The sequence below is a fragment of the Odontesthes bonariensis genome, chromosome 1 (genome assembly GCF_027942865.1).
Source record: "Odontesthes bonariensis isolate fOdoBon6 chromosome 1, fOdoBon6.hap1, whole genome shotgun sequence".
Lineage (NCBI taxonomy): Eukaryota > Metazoa > Chordata > Actinopteri > Atheriniformes > Atherinopsidae > Odontesthes > Odontesthes bonariensis.
In genome coordinates, this window is record NC_134506.1 from 24,182,498 (window position 1) to 24,194,519 (window position 12,022).

The following is a 12,022-nucleotide window of genomic DNA, read 5'->3' on the forward strand; positions in this document are numbered from 1 at the left end:
GTCTGGCTTGCTAGGCTAGTGTCATTTGGCATACCTCAGTCTTTCTAAGTACAAGGACTGAACAGGAAATTAGTGAACAAGGAGCCAAGGTCCAAAGAAAAACTTTGAGAAAAACCTTAGAAAAGCCTGGAGAACTATTGCTCAAGAATTCTTTGAAAGATTACAAGAAAGTTTGGCAGGAAAATATAAAGAAATGAGCGGTGGCGCAGGGTAGTTATGGCCTTGAAATAAACACGAAAATAGTTAATATTAATATTAACAGTATATAATGCAACAGAGAAATTCACGCTTGTAACACACTCAGTGGCTTCGACAGGACTTGTCTTTATACGTTTACATTTGTGTAAGAGATATTTTCCTAAACAGATGACGACGTTGATCAAGAGTTCTATGTTTTTATCTTTGTGTAAGCACCCATATTTAATTACATTCAAGACAAAGAGAAGAACGGCTGTAATGTATTTTGAGAAGTGAGTGAGAAGTGAGGAATCAAAACAATAAACACGTTTTGATTTTCCCGGACCTGACGTCATTGTCTGCGCTCATTTGCATTGGCTGAATTCACGGAACACGCACTGTTCTCTGCTGTTCCCAGGACAACGAGACCCCAAACAACCGACCGAATTAGCCCAACGACTCCTTGAGTCAATTTTGGAAAATTAACAGTAAACGACGGTGGTCCATCGAAAGTAATATTGAAACAGCCAGTCTATTTGTTACGCTTAAAAAATATTGATAGAGTAAACTTAAAAGGTGGGAATATACAAAATAACTACAAACATGGTAAGTCCGAGTTGCCACACCGAGTTAGCATCACTGTTGCTAACAGAGCAGTTAGCCAAGTCATGACACTGCTGAGCTGCTCAGTGTTGTTCTCTTCTGTCTTTTTCTTCGGGACAGAGTCGTAGCTGGATGTACAACCAGCAGCAGAGATTAATGTCTCAGCGCCACGCTCAGGAGCAGCACAGAGAGCAGGAGGCCCGGCGTGTGGACAGAGAGAGACAGCTGCAGGACAATATGAGGAAGGAGGACAGCTTTGAGAGGAAGCGATACCTGCGACAGGTGCAGCAGGAGCTCAAGGAGACACAAATAGAGACCACTCTGAGGAAGGTTTGTTTTCTGCCGTGACATTTGAAGAAAACAAATACCGGATTAATCTGACATTTTATTTCTCCCTCCAGAGCAGACGGAAAGCATTTGTCACCATTATGCTTAAAAATTAGCATCAAATCTTCTTTTTTTTAACTTTTAAGTTAGATATAACTTTTATTTAGTGGGAATAGTGGGAATGAGAATTCTGCAACTATGAGTAAGTGACCTACATTAATTTCAAGAAAAGATCAAAGTCAGCTAAAAGTTTAAAGGTATGAGATCTTGGAAAAACGGTTCCTGCAACCTTGCCTCTCCCTTTAGCCCACCTCTAGAAACCGAGCCTTCAAAACACATGAACGAGTCACGAGTCTGTGAACTGGGGGCGCTGACGGTTGATTGGCATGTCAGAATCCAAAAGAAGTAACTCTCATCATTACTTCTATTGGTCATACATTTCCTCTTGCTACACCCTCTACAATGGACTAAAATATATATTATAATATATATTTTCCAAACATTCTATTTTAGTGGGTGCAATGTGGTCGTGAGGAGATTTTCAGACAATATGATAAAAAATGCTCCAGAAAACATCTCATACCCCACCTTTAAGTGATGAATTCATTTCATCATAATTTTTTCACTTAAATCCGATTTGATAAAAACACAGTTGTGAAAAGATGAAAACAGAACAATGATACGTTGATCATTATTACTGGAAGTAATGGATTATATTCAAATTGGAGAAAGTGTTGAATTGTCAAAAGATATCAAACTGTAAATCCAATGGAGAGGCCGGCCAAACAAAGTGTTTGTATTTGTATTTTACTTGTAACTAAACATTGTTTGAGTGGTTTTGGGAAATAGTGGAGTCATTGTTTAACTTTCCTGTTCACAAATTGCTGGTGAGTAAGTTACTGTAAAGAGACAGATACGCTTTGGTAAGAAAATGGAGAAAAATACTGCTCAGGGCTTATCTGTGATAGGCCAACATAAGCTGATACTGTTGATATGGCTCTACTAGAGTAGACTCTAATGTTGTGGACATTTAAATGTTACATACAAAATTGAATATTTTGGGAAGCATGAAGCGACTGGAAGACAATTATCAGTAATTTATGTTATATTTATACAGTAAGTATAGAGTAATTTGGAAGGTTATCCTCTGCTAAGGCCCCTTTTTCAGAGTTTATTATGACAACGATCTGGATGCACACACTGTATGTCTCCATCAGTGTTTTCCTGTGGAATCTTTTCTGACAGACAGCTAAGCCGCAACAATCACATACCAAATAAAAACTGTGGCAGACGGGATTCAAAGCTTTACTAAACACCAGCTCGTGCCGTCAATGTCTTCATTGGGTGTTGTATTAACTCAGATGAAGGTAATGATAATAAAATCTAACTTGCAGGCAGAGGAGGAGAGAATAAAAAGGGAAAAGCAGCTGGAACAAGAGGAGAGAATGGCTAAAGAGCTGGCCCGCATCAACTATGAGAAGCAAAAAGAGGAGAAAATGAGGCAGCATATTAAAGAGAACAGGTAAACACCAATAATTACCCCGACTTACTGGATGTTCTGGGTCTGTGAACAAATACAGCAATTGATTTTTTTTTTTTTTGCTGTATAGTTTGGAGCTTAAAGAACTGGAATCCAAACTGAGGTCTGCCTATGTGAACAAGGAAAGAGCTGCACAGATCGCTGAGCATGAAGCTACGAGGCTTGAGACCTTGGTGAGCGCCTCCCTTGTTAGTTCATACAGTATGAAGAAACAAAAGTTTTCCATCCTCCAAAATATTGGTTCCAAAAAACTTTTATTCCAGTGTGGATAAGTACTAAATAGAACAACTGTGGGATTATGGACTTTTTGTGTGGATCTAACTTATAAGTAAAAAGTTCCTGTTACTTCAAACAAATCTAAGGGGTTGGAAAGCTTATATATATGGGTTAAGATGACCCAAAGTCCCGAGAACAAAAACTGCAGTGAAGCCTATCGGTATTTATTTCGTTTCTCTCCTTTCTGTGACGTTAGCGTGAAGAATCCGACTTTGCACGTAAGATGAAGACTGAATATGAGCGAACAGCCATTGAGCAGCAGAAGCTGGAGCAGAAGCTGGCGCTGCAGCATCACAAGGAGATGGTGCAGTATCAAAAGGAGCAGCTCATGGAGAGGGAGAGCAAGAGACAGGAAGCATACGAGGAGTTTCTCAAAGAGAAGCTCATGGTGGACGAGATCATCAGGAAAATTTATGAGGAGGACCAGATGTAAGTCGTTAATAATGCTCTCTTAAACAGTAATTTAAAATGTATGCAGACCCAGTGTATTTCCTAACAATTATGGATATTATTATGAGACCTGATACAGTGTGATTGTCCATTTCAAACAATGTTACACCATCTATATATGAAAAAGATGGCACCATGTCAGGGACTCATTTAAATGAAATGTTTCCCTAAAAGGGAGAGGCAGCTGAAGCTGGAGAAGCTAAGAGCCACTCAGCAGAACATCGAGGAGTTCAAAAGACAGCAGGCTGAATGGAGGCGCATGGAGCAGGAAAAGATGGAGGCAGAGAACAGACGCATCATGGAGTTTGTGCAGCAACAGCAGCACACGGAGGAGAGCAGGATGGCTAAGATCAGAGAGAGGGAGGAAGCCAAGGAACATCTTCGAAAAATGGTTCAGACAACTTTTTTTTTTCTTGATGCCCATCCACTTATCTGTTCAGAGACTCGGGAGTTAATGTGTAACAAACATTCTTTTTCTCTGTTCCTAAGCTGTGTGAGAAGATCGAAGAGGAGCGGCAGCAGCGTGAAGAGATGGAGCGAGTCCGTGAGGAGCTGTACTTTGAGAAACAAGAGGAGGCGAGGAGGCAGAAAGACATTGTAAGGATCTTTATTTTAGCAGCCGTCCTTAAATAAGGACGGCTGATCTTTTATGTTATGGACCGCAGGTAACGATTATCTGCATTTCCAAATAACCTCAAATCTATCTTTTTTTTCAAGTTCTTTAATCTGCTAAATTACACAAAACTACCTATTTTGCAGACATGGCGGTCCAAATCCCAAATATATTTAACTAACATTCTTTGAAGCGCAAACACTACGATTGTCTGACATTTTCATGTTGTATAAGTGATAAGTCAAATCTATGTGGGTAAAATATTGAATGTAGTTAACTGAGTGGAGCCTGAGATGTGAACATACCAATCTTTACTTTAATTATTTTGACACATGCTGTTGTTTGTAATTTCACAACCAGTTGAACAAAGCAGTCTGAACATCCCAGTTTGGGAACACTCTTCATTATTAACAGCAGTTCATGACACATGTAGACTCGATGTGCTTCGGAGTTCAGATTTATCCGCACAGCTGAAGTATCTTCAAAGCTTCCTGATGTATGTTTAAAAACTTTGATCCAACAGGAAGAGATGGAGAACAAAATCAGACAGACGCTGATGATGCAGCAGACGTGCCAGGAGCAAATGGCTTTCAAAGAGATGCGGAGGCAAGCAGAGAAAGAGGAGGAGGAGGCCTTCAGGAAGATGATGATGGCCAAGTTTGCAGAGGACGATCGCATCGAGCAGATGATGGACCAAAAACGGCGCATGAGGCAACTTCAACACAAACGTGAAGTGGAGAAACTGTTAGAGCACAGAAGACAAAAGCGAGAGGCTGACCTGGTACTAATCGCTTTATTTGTGTACATATTTACATCCACGTGAGGGTGGTGCTGGTAGAGTTTTACTGCCATTAGTGGTTCTAACTAACACAGCATGTTGGAGGACAGCAGCCAGCTCTCAGCAAGTTAAACCACTGAATCAAAGTATCCCATCCGAGTAGTTTGAATTAAAAATAATAATAATAATTTGAGACAGAAAGTAAGATTTATTTAAGAAAACACACAGAATATTTTAATCTTTGATATCAGTGCCAATGGTGACAGACCCGCTTTGTTTAAGACATTTTTCTGTCTCTCTTCAAGGAACTGGAGGCGAACGAAAGAGCGACTGAGCAGGAGAAGGAGGCACATCGTAGGAAGATCATCGAAGAAGAGAGGCAGAAACTTTTAAAACGTCACGCAACAAAGCTCCTCGGATACTTTCCTAAGGTATGAGTCAGTTAGTTACACCCCTGAGGATAAAAAAATATAAATGACCCATCACTGCGTCTCTATTTTCAGGGTTTGCTCCACGAAGATGACCTGGAACACTTTGATGAAGATTTCAGGAAAAAATTCCAAACCCGTCCGGCTGACATCTTCTCTGACGACGACGACGACAATGACAGAGATGATTAAACTTTTCCAGTTTGCCTCTAGAGGGCAGTTTAAGGTCATAATAAAGTACGTTGCAGTTTGTAAGGAACACTAAATCTGGTTTCTTGTTCGTGTTATTATGGTAAACCTGTTTGCATTCAGTGATGACAAAATTCTTAAAGATACGTGTTTTTATTTGGAATTTGTTGACAACAGATTCATTAAAATCAGTTCAAAAAGACCCGGTGAATTAACCTCATCACGTTTAAAAGACTACAGCAAGATTTGTAAGATAAGTAATCGAACTCTGAGAGACTGAGGCTCATCGCTCCACAAAGCACACAACTATCTTTCAAAAGATTTTCTTTTAGAAAAGAAGAAAAGTTCAGATTCATGACTTCCCCCAGTCTAAAGCTTTCATGAACTCGTCTTCTGTGAAGGAGAGCAACTTGGCAGCTTCATAGTGCATCTGCGCACACACACACACACACACACACACACACACACACACACACACACACACAAATAGTTAATATCCCAATGAAAAACATGGATTAAGGGTTTAACTTAAAGACACTTACCTTTTGTCTTTTGAGAATGTCGATCAGCTTGAGCTGTTTCTTGAAACCCACAATGAGTTCTGTTTTCTGTTTCTTAAGCATTTTGTTTTCAGCCAGTACGTTTTCCTGACTCTGATGTTCCTCACTTTTCTTGTCCTTATTTAAGAGAATTTGAAAGAAAAAGAAAAAAAGCTGAAGGTGAAAGCTGAACAGAAACGCCACTTTGTCGGGTTTCAAGTGTCCGTTGTAAATCAGGTCAAATTCAGTCCTAGTTTGGGTTTATTTATAAATGAGTAAAACCTAGATTATTTGACTTATTTGGCCACATAGTCTCTCATTAAAGTAATAAAACACTTGACAAATGTACTTTTGAAAGAGGCAGCCTCTCTGTTAAAGTGCTTTTTATACCTCCTACATTATGACAGGCGTGTCGACAGTTAACCTGATCATTTATACTGATCAAGTGTGTGTGTGTGTGTGTGTGTGTGGGTTATTGTTTTTAAAGCATTTTACAGGACTTTTCCAGTCTTGAATTGTCCCCGTCCCCTGACCAGGGACATGTTGGGTAGAATCAGTCACAGAATAGAGTCTTGATTAAAGGATGATTATGATCTCTACTACTTAGTGTTTACTGTCAATGAGGTGGTGAAGTGAACCAATTTTATCTGATTAAATATTTCTGCATCCTTGATTTTTAATAACAAAGTTGAAACAAAGACACATTTTTGACTTGACCCAATGCTTTCTCTTTACATCAAAGACGCCTATCAAATTTAAGCGCCTACTCTAATTACACCGAGAACATGCGTTTGTCAGCGGTGCCCTGTTCTTACTTTGTTAATCTGTTCCATCTTGTTAAGTTGAGTCTTTAGCCGCTCCACCTCCTCCAGAGCTCTGTTCAGGCGAACCTCCGCGGTGCTGTGGACAGCAGCTGCTTGTTTTTGCGATCTATTCAGATTTTCTATCTCCTACACAGGGCACAGCCAGGTTTGGGGGGGAAAGTGCCAAAGAAATATAATAAATGTATCACAAAAATGCTTGAAATAGTAGGCCGGCTGGTCAGTCTTTATGTGTCAAACTGCTCTCAGATCATGTCTCAAACCTTGTGTAAAGCAGACACTTGCAGCTGAAGACCCTCACATCTTTTGGCAGACTCCTCGGCTAAAGCTCTATGCTTCTCAATCTGTGTTTGCTGGATGCTTGTTGTCTTCTGCAGTTTGGCTCGATCCTCCTCAAGCTCCTTAATTTTGGCATTAAGCTTTGCATTTTCATCGTCCTGCAGCAGCAGAAAATGTAAAGTCTCCTCAACAGTATCTCAACCACCGATTTGTATCACAGTGGAACTGTGTAACTTTAGACTGACGATCCAAAATATGTCAAACTGAAATACTGATGATGAATCATTTCTACAGAAACCTTCTTATAGTATTCACTTGACAGCTGGTCCAGTTCTTCTTGCATAATTCGCAGTTTTGCCTTGAGAACTCGCATCTGAGCATCCAAAACGCCTGGAAAGAAAACAAAATGAACACAACCAGACCCACACGCGTGCAAAAGGAAGCGCTACAAAGTTACCAAACACGAATTGTTTACAGTGAACGCTTCAATTCAGATTTCATTCAGGATTCTCGAGTGGCATAGTGTCCTGATAAATGAATCCTGCCGCTTTTTTTTTTTTTAAATCAGAAAATGACATGAACTCCATGTACTTCAGAGAGGAACTAACACAAATGATGCAAAAGAGAAAATTATCCTTACTGATCTCGCTAAATTCATTGTAACCTGTTGTGTAAAATGTGTGTTCTGTATACATTTCTATAAACTTTCATGTAATAATCATTGCTGATAAATAAATCTGAAGTCTCTGTCTTTACAAAGCGTCATCAGCATTACCTGATCCGACATTGTCCTCCACATCAGGCACATCCTCCACAACATTTTCATGAGCATCGGCCTCATTCATCTTCTCCTCCACGCCCTGAATCGTTTTTGCCAAGAAAAGGTCTGCTGCATCTTCTACAGCCGCGGAAACATCTACGCGAGAGTCCTTTGAAGTTCTAAATAAAGCAAACAACTCTTGAACTGTTAGGAACCTTTTAAAGAATCCTAATGGGGAAAAAAAATAATGATTTTGGACGCGATGTTATATCAAACTAACGTGACTTTATAGTGACTCTTCTTTCCTTGTTTCCCAGTGTAAGTGTTTCGAGCAGCTGATGTGACCTTTTTTTTGGTCGCTGCCTAAGAAAAGATCGAGGTGAGAAAAACAACAAACCATCGTTTAAGTCTCCAGCCTTCACTAAATGTAGCTCTAGATAATTCAGTAATGTTTGGGCAAAATGTACAGACATCCCAGCTCTACAGTCTGGAGTGATACCTTCACACCGAGATCGTGCACAGCGGCGCGTGGTCGAGTCTTCATCGCCCTGCAGCTGAGGAGGTGGACACAGAGACAAACATATGCATATTTTCTCATCTACTGCTTTATTTATTAATGAATATCTCAATGTATCGCGTAAACTTGTGAAAACTCCTTTAGATATTCATTACCCAGAATAGTCATCATCTTCAATATCCGAGAGCAGGACGTTGGATAAGGGCTTTGACAGGACTTCACTCTGTTCTTTCTATAAGCGGATAAACACAGAGAGCCAGTTTCAGCCTTTAAAGTGAGATTGCCCTTCAAACTCCACTGTAATCTCATCTTTAACCATTAGCTGACTCTTTAATTCGTGGTTTGTTTTTCTGTTTGCAAATATGTTCACAACTTACCATGAGTTGCTCTGCTTGTCTTACTAAATCTGCTGTTTTGGCTTCCAGCTCCGCATTTAAGAGCCTGATGGATATAAGAAATACGTTATGGATATATTCCTATTGTCATCATTAATAACAAAACATTTTAGAGCTACAGGAGAGCAGAAACTAAAATTCATCCACTGCTTTTTGAGAAAGTATTGGAAAATGAGCAGCTTCAGTTCACCGAACAACTACTCGTTGAACAAAATTCCTTTTTTAAGCTTTGGTACATTGACATGAAGAGTGATATGAAGAGGGATGTAAGTTAATCTACTCTACAAAGGAGGAGTTATGCACAAGGTTTGATTAAACAGCACACTCATGCTGACGGAGAGCAACAATTAATGCCTCTGATCCAAATTTTAGTGCTACTTTGACAGAAAAACACGTCCTAAACTTGTTTGAAATGTATAAAGATTAAATGCGAACATTTGTCAGAAGGGCTTATTTTATCCTATTAAAACAAAAATTAAACAGATGAAAACAGACAGATGGTCTTACTTGTACTGTTCTTCCTTCGCTAAAAGGTCATCTGTTGGCTTCTGTGTTAGACCTGAGGCAGATTTTGCCTGTGGTCTTAACTCAACCCTCTTGGACCTCTCAGCTTTACTGCTGGAGGATGGCCGTCCCCTGGTCTGCAAAAACAATACAGGAGAGCAGAGTTTATCGGGGGAATTTTTTACATTTTACAGGATTGTGTTTAGTTTTTATTTTAATTTCTCCACTGTTTTTTTTTACAACAATCCCAACATGATGTTATTTCCCTCATCAGAGCATAGTATCACAATAGGTCATGACTGTAAAATTAAGCTTATTTAACTATTTTCTTCGGCAATATTTACATGACAGATGGGACTGATTCATTGTTTTGCTGATTTTCATTCATCATTCACATATTTTGTTAGAAAAACGCAATTATAAATCATAAATCTATTGGAAACATTCAGGACGCCACATAATTGAGGGCTTGCGGCTAAACACCTTTTACAACCGTCATGATGGCGGAAGTCCACTTGGAGAAAGTTGAGCTATTTCAGCAGTTGGAAAGAGATAAAACTACAAAAAGCACAAAAATGGTTCTGCTTGAACACACGAGACACAACTATGAGAAACAAACCACTACACACCTGTGAGACGGCGGACTGAACCTTTTTATCAGAGCTTCTTTCAGCCATTGTAACGCACTGAGAGGCAACACAGTTCAGGTTGCATAGCAACAAACAGCACATTCGGAGCGCGGATGCATTACGGCAGCCGGTGAAAGACATTTGAATGCGATTTTTTTATTTATTTATTTATTTATTTCCAGAATAAATGTTAGAAATCCCGTCATTTCATGTAGATTCAGTGTGCTTCTTAGCTTATCTGAATAGCCAACAGTTTTGTGGTTAACAGTGATATTTTTATAAAGAGGAAGTTCAGGACAGCAAGGTTTTCAGAAAGACCCTATTAAACATAAACACTATCCTCACCTTGATGTTCTCCCCCACCCAGATATTTATGTTGCATTACATGCTTGAGCTTGTCAATGATTTATATGCTGGATGTGTTGACACTAGGGGCCTGCTTTCACATTCAGTCCCAGCGTCCACCTTTAAAATGACTTTCAAGTCCCCATCTGCTAAAAATCAACTCTTTCTACCCATTAAGATAATCATACGGTGTTTTTTATGTGTTACAACAAATATCATGAGTGGAATCAGCCATCAAAGCTATGGCTGAATATTCCAGCTTTGAATCTGGTGAGGTTAGACAGCCTGAATGTTTTACATAAACTATTCGGAGGCACCAGCACCAACCAATCCTGACTACTTGCTGGTGCTGTAGCAGGTTATAGGGAAAACTAACACAAGCGAGATGGAGAAGCAAGCTGGTGTGTTTTCTTGTGATTGCATGACATGACATCGGCTCCTGTAAGCCTTTGTGTCTTATTGAATGAAGTTTAACTAAAGCAGAAGAAGATTCACTTTATTTGGAAAGATTGCAGTGTCCCATAAAAAAATGACAGAGAGGATAAATGTCTGCAGTCTTCATTTTCAAAAATCAGTTTCACAAATTTGACCTGGAAACAGCTTGGTTTTATATCTAAACTAATTATAAAGTGGTTCCGAACCACTTATTTGAGAGACAACCTGAGTATGAAAAGATGTGGCTGATTTTTCGCTCCAGACAGCGGGGCAGATAGCCTTCCACTGGCCAAGGTTCCCCTGCAGTGGCTGCCGGTTCTGTAAGACCGGGACAAAAAGACACAGACCAGCGTCTTTCCCTTGAAGGAGACAGCCTTCATACAGAATGAGTCCTGCTCTCGAATTTGACCAAAAAAACCAAAAACATCTGGATTTGCCATTAAATTCATTATGAAGACTGACACTAATCCACTCATAGATCTGGGAGACACTACAAGTATGAGAGGGCATGTCTGCAAATTTATTTTTCTAATCTGTTTTCTGTCAAATTCATTCTTGATTGTAATTTGTGCCATTGGTGAAAAAGCTACAATCAGCAGCTGCAAATCATCTGTATTTCTAGGTTTTGGCCACTGTTTCCCCAGTAAAACACACTGCGTCTGTGGTACAAAAAGGCGAATACTGTTTTTTTCCAAGGAGGTTAATGCGTAATGTCAGACTTCTCGCAAAGCCGCCTCTCCAGAAATGAATCCTGAGCAGACTGTCTCTCTTCTCTGGGAGGAAAGTCACTGAGACCAGAGCAGTTGCTGCCCGTGATTCTTGTGCACAGTGAGTGAGAGTTAGCTGTCCTAATCATCATTTCAGTGCTGCTTGTTCTTTCCATTATAAATGTACTAGAGAGAGTTTTGCAGAGTTGGAGGAGGCTCTGAGGTAGTAGGTGTGGCTGGAGCTCATTATCATATTAATGGTCCCCACTCACGGGATGGGGAAGAGGTTGGAGAGTCATGTCCCATGAAGTTTATTTTTCATGGCAAAAACTTGAAATGATTCTGGGGACCTAAGAAAAAAGAAAATATGCTCAGCAGACTGTAAAGTACAAGAAAAAAAACATCTCTAAGAACAGGTCTAGAACAACTCAGTCAGACAGATTGTGTACGAATGGAAAACAATCAGGACCATCATTAACCCTCCCAGGGAGTGGTCAAGCAACTGAAATAGTTACAAGAGCAAGGTGTGTAGTCTTTGATGTCACAACTAAGGGTAACTTTGAAGCAACTAAATCCTCACATCAGCTCATTTTAATGTTAATTTCCACCACCAGAAGAACACTGAACACTAATGATGTGCAAGTCAGAGCTGCAGACAGAGGGCTACTGCTCATCGCTACCCATTTGCAGTTTGAAGAGATCATGGTAAA

At 39.8% G+C, this 12,022-nt stretch overlaps 2 protein-coding genes across 2 annotated transcripts; one reads left to right on the top strand and one right to left on the bottom strand.

Moving 5' to 3' along the window:
• Positions 1–599: 599 nt before the first annotated feature.
• Positions 600–5,522, top strand: mns1 (meiosis-specific nuclear structural 1). Its single transcript, XM_075471138.1, has 10 exons — positions 600–783; positions 901–1,110; positions 2,502–2,629; positions 2,718–2,820; positions 3,120–3,352; positions 3,548–3,764; positions 3,863–3,970; positions 4,510–4,767; positions 5,070–5,195; positions 5,268–5,522. The coding sequence occupies exons 1-10, from the start codon at positions 781–783 to the stop codon at positions 5,382–5,384; spliced, it is 1,503 nt and encodes a 500-aa protein (XP_075327253.1). The 5' UTR covers positions 600–780; the 3' UTR covers positions 5,385–5,522.
• On the bottom strand, positions 5,469–9,881 carry tex9 (testis expressed 9). The gene is made up of 12 exons (XM_075471150.1): positions 9,826–9,881; positions 9,200–9,333; positions 8,675–8,738; positions 8,453–8,529; positions 8,280–8,334; positions 8,061–8,143; positions 7,796–7,959; positions 7,319–7,410; positions 7,005–7,178; positions 6,736–6,870; positions 5,924–6,058; positions 5,469–5,811 (listed from the first exon to the last, which is right to left on the bottom strand). Exons 1-12 carry the CDS (start codon positions 9,871–9,873, stop codon positions 5,734–5,736), a joined length of 1,239 nt encoding a protein of 412 aa, XP_075327265.1. The 5' UTR covers positions 9,874–9,881; the 3' UTR covers positions 5,469–5,733.
• Positions 9,882–12,022: the final 2,141 nt, after the last annotated feature.